General features: G+C 31.8%; 2 protein-coding genes across 5 annotated transcripts; both read right to left on the bottom strand.

Moving 5' to 3' along the window:
- Positions 1–3,558: 3,558 nt before the first annotated feature.
- On the bottom strand, positions 3,559–4,386 carry LOC145008661 (F-box/FBD/LRR-repeat protein At1g13570-like). Its single transcript, XM_078967258.1, has one exon. The coding sequence runs from the start codon at positions 4,384–4,386 to the stop codon at positions 3,559–3,561; it is 828 nt and encodes a 275-aa protein (XP_078823384.1).
- A 4,146-nt stretch (positions 4,387–8,532) lies between these two features.
- LOC144999688 (protein TOPLESS-RELATED PROTEIN 2-like) lies at positions 8,533–11,888 on the bottom strand. 4 transcript variants are annotated; one of them, XR_013660966.1, is made up of 8 exons: positions 11,711–11,888; positions 11,054–11,093; positions 10,906–10,957; positions 9,662–9,771; positions 9,404–9,545; positions 9,190–9,299; positions 8,938–9,038; positions 8,533–8,724 (listed from the first exon to the last, which is right to left on the bottom strand). XR_013660966.1 is itself a non-coding variant. In XM_078958821.1 (8 exons), exons 5-8 carry the CDS (start codon positions 9,438–9,440, stop codon positions 8,714–8,716), a joined length of 228 nt encoding a protein of 75 aa, XP_078814947.1. In that variant the 5' UTR covers positions 9,441–9,545; positions 9,662–9,771; positions 10,906–10,957; positions 11,054–11,093; positions 11,711–11,888; the 3' UTR covers positions 8,533–8,713. The 4 variants fall into 4 exon arrangements, 1 of the variants encoding a protein (XP_078814947.1); XR_013660969.1 differs by having other exon boundaries at positions 10,906–10,951; XM_078958821.1 differs by having other exon boundaries at positions 8,969–9,038.
- Between the last annotated feature and the right edge of the window lie 251 nt (positions 11,889–12,139).

Genomic DNA, 12,139 nt, shown 5'->3' with positions numbered 1-12,139 from the left:
TTAGCCACGTTTTTGGTCCTTAAGGGATCTATATATAGTGAGGCTATTAGGGTTATCTAACAAGGAAACCCTAATTTGGATGGTTAAGCCCTAAGCAACCAATAGAATCCTTTAATTAAGGCTTTGGACGATTTCCTTATGGGCTTCCCCGTAGAATTCATCCACTCCTTAATTTAAGACAATCCATAGCCCAAATTGCAATTATCTTATAATAACAATTCCAATCCCTTAAGTTTAATTAATCTCTTTTAGTTACAAAACTAATTACCAATTAATTATTGACTAATATTAATTAAACAATATGATTTCTCCTTTAATATATTATTCTCATAGTATATTAATAAATCATATTTAATCTTTTCTCTCCATAATTCATCCTATCAAGTTGCTTTGGTGAAGGCAACCCAAAAGGACCATGCACCATCGGGTCAAGTACATACCAAAATAGTTATGGACTTAGACACTAATCAAACAATAAATTCATTGCAACACCTAGCTACATTACACTATTTCACAAAAAATGTTTCATAAATCATAATCTTTGAATAACTAGAATCAAAATCAAGTATAATTAAAGAGCATGGATTATAAAACTTCTTGAATTGTTGTTGATTTATACATCACAATAACTATATCATAAACTCTAACTACATAAATTAGAATAATTTAATTACCAAGTTATAGATGAAATATGGACAAAATCGATAACTATTTTGTGATGTGGAGAATGATCAGGTGTATAATACTAATATGAATCTATATAATGAGGTATTTCTGTGACCTTTTAGTGTTTTATTGTGATAGTATCTTAAACAAATTATAATCACGAAAATCATGTTGATTCAGAAATAGATGAAAATCGAGCTTGATGATTTTGTTTTCTAATGTTTTGATTTTTCACAATAACACATAAGAACAAGCACAATATATAGAATTTTATATTAAAACACATATTTCAATTCATAGAATAACAAGAATATCATGTAATAACATTTCAGAATATATAGAAATTTCTACTAGAAGATACATTATAATAATTAGAATACTTAAAATATCGCACGGGAACAAAAAATGGTATATAAAATAAATATCAATCCAAAATATACAGAGTATTCAACTAAAACATACATTGCAATTCAGAATATATCAAAAATTATACTAAAACATACATTATATGTCATAGGATAATTAGAAGATCGTATAAAACATTCTAGAATATGTAGACTTTAGTGGTTTAATCAAGTTCATGTTTTGCAAAGTGGAGATTGATGATGTATATAATCATAATTTGATTGTGTAAATGAGCCTTTTTTGTGACCATTTTAGTGTTTTATTGTGATGAGTATGAAACAAACTACCTTACATTAACGACAAATGTCAAATATTAGTAACATTCTAAAGCTTTCAACATACAAGAGATTTGATTGAATACCAAATCAAGAAATTAAACTTATAATCCATAGATTTATATAAATCAAAATCATATAAACATACATACGATACTAACATATCAACCCATATTATGCTAATTTACTATTAGATCATGTCATTAATCACCAAATCAACTTTTAAAATTAAATCTATAATTCACCAAATAAGCAAATCAAATATTATTAAGACATTACCCAAAATAAAAAATGATTTATCAATTATTGAAACCTAAAATACCTGCAATAGATGTAATTTCCTTAGGTTATGGATCTTTTAAGCCATCAGGGGAAGTTTTATGTTTGAAAACGATTCAAAGCCTTTAATTGAGAATCAACTACTTTTAGCAAATCACACACAAATGAGAGCCTGAATTTGAGTCGATTTTAGTAGAGTGAGCCATGATTGATGTTCGATTAGAAGAAAAAAACCTTCAAATTGTTGTACTCGAGCTTGAAATCTCTTTGACTATTGCGATTTTTAGGGTTTTTGATGCCTTCCTATTGAACAAGAAGCTAGGGTTTTATTGATGGGTTTTCTAGATTATTGCATCTAATTACACCTTTTGATAAGTAGAAAAATGCGAAGTGGAGATTGACTGGGTGTTTAATCGGATTTTGATTGTGTAGAATGAGTCATTTTTGTGATTATTCTAGTGGTTTTTCGTGATGAAATCTGAAACAAATGAAAATTGGAAACAAGATGCCAAAGTAGAAATAGATGAAAATTGAGCATGATGAATATGTTTTCTAGGGTTTAGAATGAAAGAAATATCTATGCAATCGCGTAGAAATATGGAACGAGTTGAGATAGGATTTTACATGAATGAGAGGTTTTTGGTGTGGAGAAGAATGAGAAGCATTTCTGTTTGAATCATGATTTAAAAATGTTAATTAAAAAGTTACAATATTAACCCTCCGTGTCTAAGAATTAATCCCAAAGTTCCATCTATTTACAAAAACACCACTGCCTCCAAGTTATTTGATTTGATAACAATAGATGAATGGTTCAGATCTTGTCCTTTTATCTCACAAAACTGTCTTGTCTCACATGAACCTAACCCTATATATATATATATATATATATATATATATATATATATATATATATATATATATATATATATATATATATATATATATATAACATTACAGTTTGTGCTTTAATAAACCAATACTCGTTCCTGCTAATTCTTATGACCTTAGTAAACAAAAATAGGTTATAGATTGATTACCTGCATCCTAAAAGTCATGAACAACCCAAAGAGCAAGACAACATTCCATATACATCACTTTAGTACAAGATAACTTTCATTTCCCAATTCGACTAATTTTCAGTATATTGAGACTATCTTGAAATTTACCACTCCAATTAAGTTGATATTAGAGTCCCTGGAAACTAGAATCAATTTCCTCCAACATTGTCTCTCTGGTGCATTATCTAAATCTGCACATATTCGTCACTACAACCCTTGCAAGATGGGGAAATGTTGTGCAAAATTTCAATATTTTATCAAAATCGCCACATTTGTGCATAAACTCAACGATTCATGTTTCTAATTATTCTAAACATAAATATGAGTTGAATAATTTCTCTTACATCCTAGAACACGTGATTAATACTAGTATCAAGATGAAGGAAAGAAATCACCAATACACCACAATAAAAGTCTTCAAAAATGCTTCACAATCCTCTTGAACCACACTTGAAGAATAGGAAAGGAAACCTCACAAGAACACACTCCAACAAGACGATGTTGGCTGCAAATATGAAAATAGGATCACAAACCCGAATTCTAGGGTTTGCCTTACTTAAATACCCCATAATTTCCATAATTGGCCCTCAAAATATCACAAAATAGCATCGCAAACTCCGAAATCCTATGAGCATTTATGAAATGTCATACCAACATTACAAAATTTTAAAAACTAACCAAAACCGAAGAATATTCTGATATAAGAACATGAAAATGTGTCATTTAGTTAAAAACCGGATGAGAATTAACATCTTGAAGACATGGGCTAGGAGATAATGTTTTTTCAAGAGCTCGGTGCAACCGAAAGGAAAACACACTTTATGTACTCCAATTGAGGAAGAGTAAATGGTTAGCATTAAAATGTTTAGTTCTTATCATACCTTAAGAGAATTACTATCAATAGATAAATCTTCAAGCTCGGGCAAGTTACATAACACCCTGGCCAAATCTATTACTTCCCCTTCAACAAAATCTTGTATATCAAGTCGAGTAAGCGATGGATTATTCAAAAACCTGAGCAACATGGCACCCGGACAATTTAAGACAACCAAACTGGACAATTTTGAAGCCTTCATGTTGAAATTGCTAACATCTGTGCACGAACGCATGGACAGATCCTTTAGCTGTGGTAAGGAGATTTGAGTTCCAGACAAGTTAGCCCGAAAATCAACTTTCCTGAGATAAAGATATTCAAGATTAAGAAATGGTTGAAACTCAAGTGGTTGCTTGAAGAAACAGTTCTCCAATTTCAACTTTCTTAATTCTAAACATGAAAACACATAAGAAGGGAGTTCATAACGTCGAGATGAATTAGTAAGAATGAGTTCCATGACACCGTTTCTTGATAAGAACGACAACCACGGATCAACTTCATTGAAGCTATCAAGAAATACGTATGGTATATGGAGATGAAATTTCAAGATAGGACCCTTGTGAAGGAACAAGACTTTGTTTATAATCCTTATAAACCCATTATGATTAGAAGCTCTGTTTCTTGCAAAATTTTCAGAGAACTGCTCATCAAAAACAAGTTCCCTCATCGTTGTCCATCCACACCTCCACTTTTTTGATATAATGCTTGTCCTCACAGCATCCGCAACTGGGACCCGCCCTAAGATTGAATCTATTAAGTGTTCTGGCAAGTTGCTGATCCTATCTTCTTCAGCACAAGGTTCAGACATCCGTTTAGATTTCCCTGTCATTAGATTTTAAATAAATAGAGCTAAATTATTTCGGACTTTTGGTCGTGGTAACATATAATAAGTCATGAGAAGAAAAGGAATTTTTATTTTTTTGCAGAATTGCAGTACTTATGATTTAATGGTTGTATGCAATTTTAGGAACTGTAACTCACATATTAACATTTTTTGTGACAGCGCTATGGAATATTGAGGGGAAAGTTGTATACAAAGAAGATACATAATTTTACTGGAAAAACATAGCTTAACAATTCATACTTGATTGTCATGCATAAATAACAACTATTCTATCTTTCGAACGCATGTAATACGTATCAGTTTCTTGATTTCTGATTTTTGAGGGATACGTGATAAACTGACAACGATATTCATAAAAAGTAGAGTTTGCGAAAAAGAAAGCATGAACAACAGAATACAAATGGTGGTTTATGAGGTAGAAACGTACTCATCATCCCTTAAGCGACCAAGTAGTTTTTACCTGTAGGGGTTAATATAATAGAAACGCAAACAGATTGAGAAATTAGGGTTTACTGCCCACCAACCGGCCCCTGGATTTATATGGGACTAAATTACAAAATTGGTCACTTATTTTATACAATCGATATGTATTCCAAAAAGATATTATTTTTCAACTATTTTGGTTCCCTATCCGTTAGTTTTTTAGAGAGTAGATTGAAAAAGGGTCCATGTCGTATGTTGTTTGTTCTTTGGTAAAATCATGGGTGTTAAAAAATATCCTAATTCCAAAAATCCGACCCAAGTATCTAAAAGAAAAAGCAAAATTCCGGATATCGTATAATTTGGATATCTCGTTTCGAACACACTCCTACTTTGCGACGTTGGACAAAATATTTGTTTGTTTTCATTTGAAGTACTTAAATTGTAAAAAGATGAAAAGATAAGGTTGAAGCTATCACTACAAGAAAAGTATCCTTTACTGACGACATCTATGCCGACGACTAAGGTCGTCGGTAAAAAGTTAGCTATACCGACGATTCTGAAAACTCTAACCAACTATAGTTTACGGATTTTATAATTTCGATTTATATATTTTCCTTTGTGCTAAAACAAAGTTATGACGGCGTTTTGTGGATATCTATCCCAACAACATGTCGTCGGCATAAGACTTGGCGATCCGCGTGAAAAATCAAAAGTGGGAAAAATCGAAACGATGTAGCTTTATCTAACTCTATAGCGACGACATGTTGTCGGCATAGGGTTTAAGCCTAACAGATCTAAGTCAATCGACTTCATTTGCAACACATATGTGTTTTGTTTCTTTGTTGACCTCCGGCGACTCTCCTTTACCGGCAACGAGTTGGTATGCTTCTTAATCCTTCTATTCTTCTTTGTTAGTGATTGATGAAGTTATTTACTACGATTTTTGGTGGTTTTTTTCTCCGGCTGGCCTTCACAGTCCTTCACTACCGTCGACATCTACATCTCCTTCCGGTGTACATCGTCGGGTCCTTCACCACCTCTCTTATCACCGGTAGGTAAAATTCTGATTTTTTTTTTTCTGTTTTGGGATGTTTTTGGGAGATGTGATTTCTCAGTGTGATGTATGAAGTCTTAATTGCTAAACCAGAATGTGTGCTTCGATGAAACCGGAATGATTTATACAGTTCTTTTGGGGGTTTAAATACACATTTTAACTTTAGACATCTAGGAATATATTTAGTTTTGTGACAAAATTGCAAAAATGGTCCCTATGGTTTCTTATATTATGTGGTTATGGTCCAAACATTTGAAAACTTGCAGATTTGGTCATTTTCAACAAGTTTTATTGTGGTTTTGGTCCATCGTCCGTTAAATTTAACCGGTTGGCTGTTAACATTTTTAAAATGATAATTTTACCTTTAGGGACCATTTTTGCAGTTTTGTCTTTTACCATACCATAAGGACCATTTTGCATATATTCTTTTTTATTTTATTGAAGTATTATATATTAATAAATATTATTTTTAATATATAATATTATATATTAACAAATATTGTTTTATTGGATTATTAATTTATTATAGTTGATTTTTAATTTTTTTTGTTAGAGTAATTATTTTTATTAAGTTATTATATATCAATACATATAGTTTTTAATATATAATATTTAAATCATAATATATTATATTATTGGATTATTATTATCTTTTAGTTAATTTTTGTAATTTCTTTTTTTTTTTAAACTATTTTTTATTGGATTATTACTTTTAATTTATTATTTTCTTCATATACTAAATATTATTTTATCGGATTATAATAGTAGTTCTTGTTAATTTTATTGGTTTCACCACAAAGTCATGGAATACGCAAAATCGTCGTCTCTCATCATCGAAATCGTTAGGATCACTATCAAACACTTTCATTTCATCTAGCTTATAATGAGAAATCATTGGGAAAATACCACATCCATCATTCGGTCACCACCACCACTTATAAATGTTATCGGGGTTTATTGTGCATTATGTGGGATATGAAGGATTTCAATGGATTATGAAGAGGTTGTCGCAGGTGGCTACTAACAACGCTGGGTGAAATAGGGTATGGTATGTATTGAACCTCCGATGAAGATGTTAAAGGAGGTGATCTTGCTAATCTTTTACGTTGATAAGCGACACTTTTACGTATTTCGGCGACTTTGTGGTGAAACTAATAAAATTAAAAACAATTAATAGTATACATTCAAAATAAAATAATAATCCAATAAGATAATATTTATTATATTAAAAAAAGACAAAATTGCAAAAATGGTCCTTGTGGTATGTATTTTTTTGGGGTTTTGGTCCAAACCACGAGTTTTTTGGTTTTGTGGTCCTTTTGGACTGGTTTGTTTGTGAGAATGGTCCCTATACTTAACACCCGTTAAAAAGAATCCGTTAACCCCCTCATGTGCCTTGCACGTGAGGGTATTTCTATCTTTTTACTTACAGGGACCATTTTTGCATACGAATGTTAATGCTTCCTTCTACCTTTTATCCCTAATTTACAATACCAAACACCCGTCAACTCCACACCTCCCTCCTTCTTCCTTCTGCTCCATTAAACCTACAAAAACACATCCTTCGTTATCCAAAGAACCTAATCGAAGCAAAATGAGACAAGGTTATACTTTAAAGTCGAAATGATGTACGTAATGTGGCAGATCAGACCAAAAAATGAAGTTGTCGACGTATCATCCTTATATGGTAAGTTGCTATGTTTTCTTAAGCATTCATATTTTTCATTTTACCCTTGATTTATACTAAAATCCGCCAAATTTTGACTTTGTTATCATGTACAATTTTGACTTGTAGCGGGTGCATCCACATGGTTTAGTATTAAGCTTCATCATGGTGGGAAGTTTACTAAGTTACCTAACATAAAGTATATTGGAGGTGAAGTGCGTTATGTTGATTATGTGGACATAGATGAGTTTTTTGTACATGAACTTGATGCCATAATGCTTGATGACCTAGGTTACCCAGACCCACGGATGATTGAATTGACTGATGTATCCCAGTGATATACTACCATTTCAGGCTACCTAATGGTGACTTTCAATTTGGTCTTAGACCTTTAGGGAATGATCAGGATGTTATCAATCTTTCTAAATTTATTCAAAATAAAAAGTTGATTGAGTTGTACACAGAACATGGGAAGACAAATCTACTCACATACATTATGTCTCCAAATGCAAAGGGTGAATTTGCACTACAAAAAATATGTCATTTAGTGGCACACAAAAAGTGTCACGAAAACACAAAAAAATGTCACTAAAGGTTTCTTAGAGAATCTGCGGCACATATAACAAATGCCACTAGAAACGCTCCTACTAAAACCCTTTAGTGACACTTTTAGTTTTTGCCGCTGCAAATTTTTAAGCTTTTAGTGACACTTTTTTATTTGACACAGTAGATAAAAAGTTTTTTGTGGCACATATTTTGTGCCATTAAATGTCTCATTCTATTTAAAAATTTATTTGCCACTTTAGTGGCACTTGTTTATTTGCCATAAAACAAAAAATATTTTGTGGGACATATGCGCAAGTAAATACTAATGAAATTTTATAATTTAGGCTTACTTATATCAACATAATTTTTATCTATAAAAAAAATTATAATACGTAGAAAACAATTAAAATTCCATTAGTTTTTTATCAATATTTTTAAACTTTTCGAATCAAATGTCTAAATGTGGAACCAATTATGCGCTAGACATAGAGTAACAAACAACAACTAAAAAAACAAAAAACAAAAAAATAATAATAACTTGAAACTTAATTGCAAATGAACTTCTTTCCCAAACTTCATGCTAAGTTGAATAAATCTTATTATCTCGTACTCTTGAATCAATACTAGCAATTTCCTGTCAAAAAACAAACAAATACGATTCAAAATACGTTAAATAAGACATAGTTTAGAAAATAAATAGTAATTATGTACAAATTAACTATGTCGATAAGAACAAACTGAAGACGAAAGCAATATATAGATAAGCTGGAAAAGAAAATTGCATCAAGTATACTAGAGAAATATAAAACAAATGTTGAGGTCCCTATTGGAAAAGGAATCTACTTACAGATGCAGAAAATATGACTTTCAGTTATTACCAAGTATTGATCCATCTGGTCCCTTTGTGCATCGATTAACACATACTGATGCATTATCTTCCAAGATTGTCTGGACACAAAGTTAATCATGATTCATATCAGATATATATTCAAAATATTAAAAATGATACAATATATAATAGATAGGAATCTATGAACACAAACTAAACACCCTACAAGTGTATGAATATGGAAAGAAGCCAATGATAAAGGAACCTTACCCGAAAAGACATTGAGTGAGAAGATAAACCCCAAACTTTGAAGGGTTTATACACCATCCTTTCTCGAGTTCCGACATCCCAAACACTTATTTCAACATAATTTGTTCCAACTGCAAGATTCAATTTGCATATAAAGCTATAACAATCTATATACTTTTTTTTCTCCAATCCTTAAAGGAACAATAGCAATAAAGCCAAAAGACTGGGGATCAACCTAAGAGAATAGTTTGTTGTTGAGGATGGAAGTCCATAGATATGACCTCTGAACCATTCAGGTCAAGAAAACGAACCACAGTTTTTGGAAGATCAATAGGTGGATACACATTGGAATGATGTGTTTAATCACAAAAAGACTCCTATTCGACATATTAGATCATGTTATCATGGGAGGAAACATAACTATAGAGCAATGGAACTCAAACAATAAGAACATGGCACCAGGAGTGTTTAATGGTTGATAGGTATTGCATACCTCATCAGAAGCACCAACACATGAACATTTCATTAAATGCTCTGATGCAGCCATTTGATATTCCAATTGAGGATCACTTGGAGGTGTCCGTGGATGCTTTAGAAATGCAGCTGCACATGTAAGAGCAAACCATCAATTCATTCATTTTATGTGTAAATATCAATATATCATGGAATCGTAAAAAGTTTAATGAAAGCTAAAGTAAACCCAACATGCAACTCTAGGAGGTCTGGCTGCAACACTGTAATCTAGCATGGAAGGATTAGCAATTTCCATCCACCCATCAATTACACCAGCAGAAGGAGAAATAAGAAAAAAAAAAGGAAGGAAAATAATCTTTTTTGGGGTTATGCAAACATGTCAAATATGCTCAAACTAACAGCAAGATAGTAATACTTGGAATGACTAATTGAAGCTCTAGTATACTAAATATTTAAAATGGTATTTTGGTCTTTTTCTGAAATCTGATGGTGCTAAGACCTGGCATACTAAATTACTAATCAATCTAGTCCTATTTGTGTCAATATTGATTTTGGATGCATCTGGAATGGGATTAGATTATATGGAATAAAGGACAACGGAAGTGGTTTAATTTGGTATAGAAAAAGGAATAAAGGGTAATTTGGTCCTTTTTTTGGTTACTGTCAACTACGACGGACTCTGTCATGTCTGTATGAAGTATTGAAGCTATGGTTGGCAGGGGGAAAGTAGAATTCGGCTTAAGGATAATCAAGTTTGGTCCAATAAAAGTTTTAAAGGGTATTTTGGTCTTTTTATGGAATTTTACAAGAATTTGATATTTTTCAAGAAGGTTGTTGTTGTAATATTTCCTATTATGACATTTATACCAGGTTCTTCCATGAGCACAGAAGGAATGGGGATTATGGTCATTTTCAGGTGTAATATCATGGTCATTCCATCAAACATGTCCAGCCTAACCAAAATATAAATAGTTACTTAAAGAGTAAAATCTTTTAGAAGTTTTGAGAATTTACCTAGAGTGGTCACCTAACAAGAATGAGCTGCTGACAACATTGTTTCAATCCTTTTTCATCATGACTCTCATACTTGAAATGACATAATTAAAAAAATCCATTCGTATATGAAATAACCATGACTTTTCATAAAATAAAATTCACATTTGTTACAAATGCACCAAATTGCTCATATGATAATCTGCCTCCTTCAACTAAAAAAGACCATAATTGCTCATATGAAATAAGAAAGCTTATGCTTATACATACCTCCTTCACATTTGCTACAAATACACCAAATTGCTCATATGATAATCTGCCCCTAGTAAATCAAAAAAGAAGAGTGATGGATGATTAGCACTAGCAATATGAATGAGTCGAATGGTGAAAAATGAAAATGAGGGATAGGTATTTTCACCTCACTTGTCTAAAAAAAATACCATCCACTCAAGTGCGTCCTGCAACAAGCACAAAGTAGTGCACATTAGTGTCATTATGAACACTAAAAAATCAACATGCTTCCGAATGATTAAATTGGGACTTTCTACTGAACCTTTTTAACATATAAATAGGCTAGGTTAAGGTTACTAAATAGTAAGAACTTTTTGATAAGTCCCATGGATTCATGGAGTCACTTCACTTAGTCAAACTTTGATGGATTTGAGAGGCACCAAGTTAGTGTGATGTCCATGTGCCAACTCAGCAAATAAATAGTTGCATTTAACACGACACCATGTTAATACCACATCATTCTGAGCTGTCAAAATTGGACAGACTCGTAAACTTAGATCAGTAACACATATTTGATAGACAAAAGTTTCAAATTCTATAACTCATGAGATTCATCTTCAACTAGAAAGATGCAGATTGAAATTACCGATAAAAAATTCTACTAAGATGTAGAGGTTTATAAAAAATACTGCTATCAGGAATTAACTAAAGGCACGACTTACTTCTATTGAATTATTGCACTCGAAGGCAATGCTCGGATACACAAACTGAAAAATAAAAAATATATATAACAAATAAAAACTAACTTTGCCAAATTCGGTGGTCGGAGTGAAGAAAATAGTACCTGATTGAAGTCGAGTGGAGAAAAGATGGAGGTTCATTAGTCTAAATCTTCGGTGCACAGTGTTTTAGCATAGCATCAGTCGTGTTGTGATGTCGGAGGTGGAAGCAGTGAGCGGCAATGGCGACTTCGTGGTGTTGAGAGAAAAGAGAGATACGAGATTGGGGGAAAACTTTGTTTAGATGTTAACGCCTGCGAAGTAAAAGTGGAAAAAGATTGTTTTTTCTATATAAAAATATGTAGTAACTTAATTTTTTTTTGTGGCACAAAAACAAATCAATAAAATCACACAATAAAACATTAGCGGTATATAAAAATATATGATACAAAATATAGAGGTTTTAGTGGCATTTTAAATTTTTATGCCATTAAAAAATATTAATATTAGTGACATAAATTATTAAGTTCCATTAGATCTGTTAAATTTATAAT

Source organism: Lactuca saligna, chromosome 1 (genome assembly GCF_052625555.1).
Source record: "Lactuca saligna cultivar CGN05327 chromosome 1, ASM5262555v1, whole genome shotgun sequence".
Lineage (NCBI taxonomy): Eukaryota > Viridiplantae > Streptophyta > Magnoliopsida > Asterales > Asteraceae > Lactuca > Lactuca saligna.
Note: the sequence above shows the minus strand (reverse complement) of the source record. Positions and strands in the feature narration are given on the sequence as shown.

What these genes read in the sequence shown, in the direction of transcription:
- LOC145008661 (XM_078967258.1), bottom strand. Translation starts at nt 4,386, where the DNA reads ATGACAGGGAAATCTAAACGGATGTCTGAACCTTGTGCTGAAGAAGAT.
- LOC144999688 (XM_078958821.1), bottom strand. Translation starts at nt 9,440, where the DNA reads ATGGACTTCCATCCTCAACAACAAACTATTCTCTTAG. An exon ending in ACAACAAACTATTCTCTTAG is followed by an intron (nt 9,300 to 9,403) that starts GTTGATCCCCAG and finishes TGAATCTTGCAG; the next exon opens with TTGGAACAAATTATGTTGAA. An exon ending in CTCACTCAATGTCTTTTCGG is followed by an intron (nt 9,039 to 9,189) that starts GTAAGGTTCCTT and finishes CTTTGTGTCCAG; the next exon opens with ACAATCTTGGAAGATAATGC.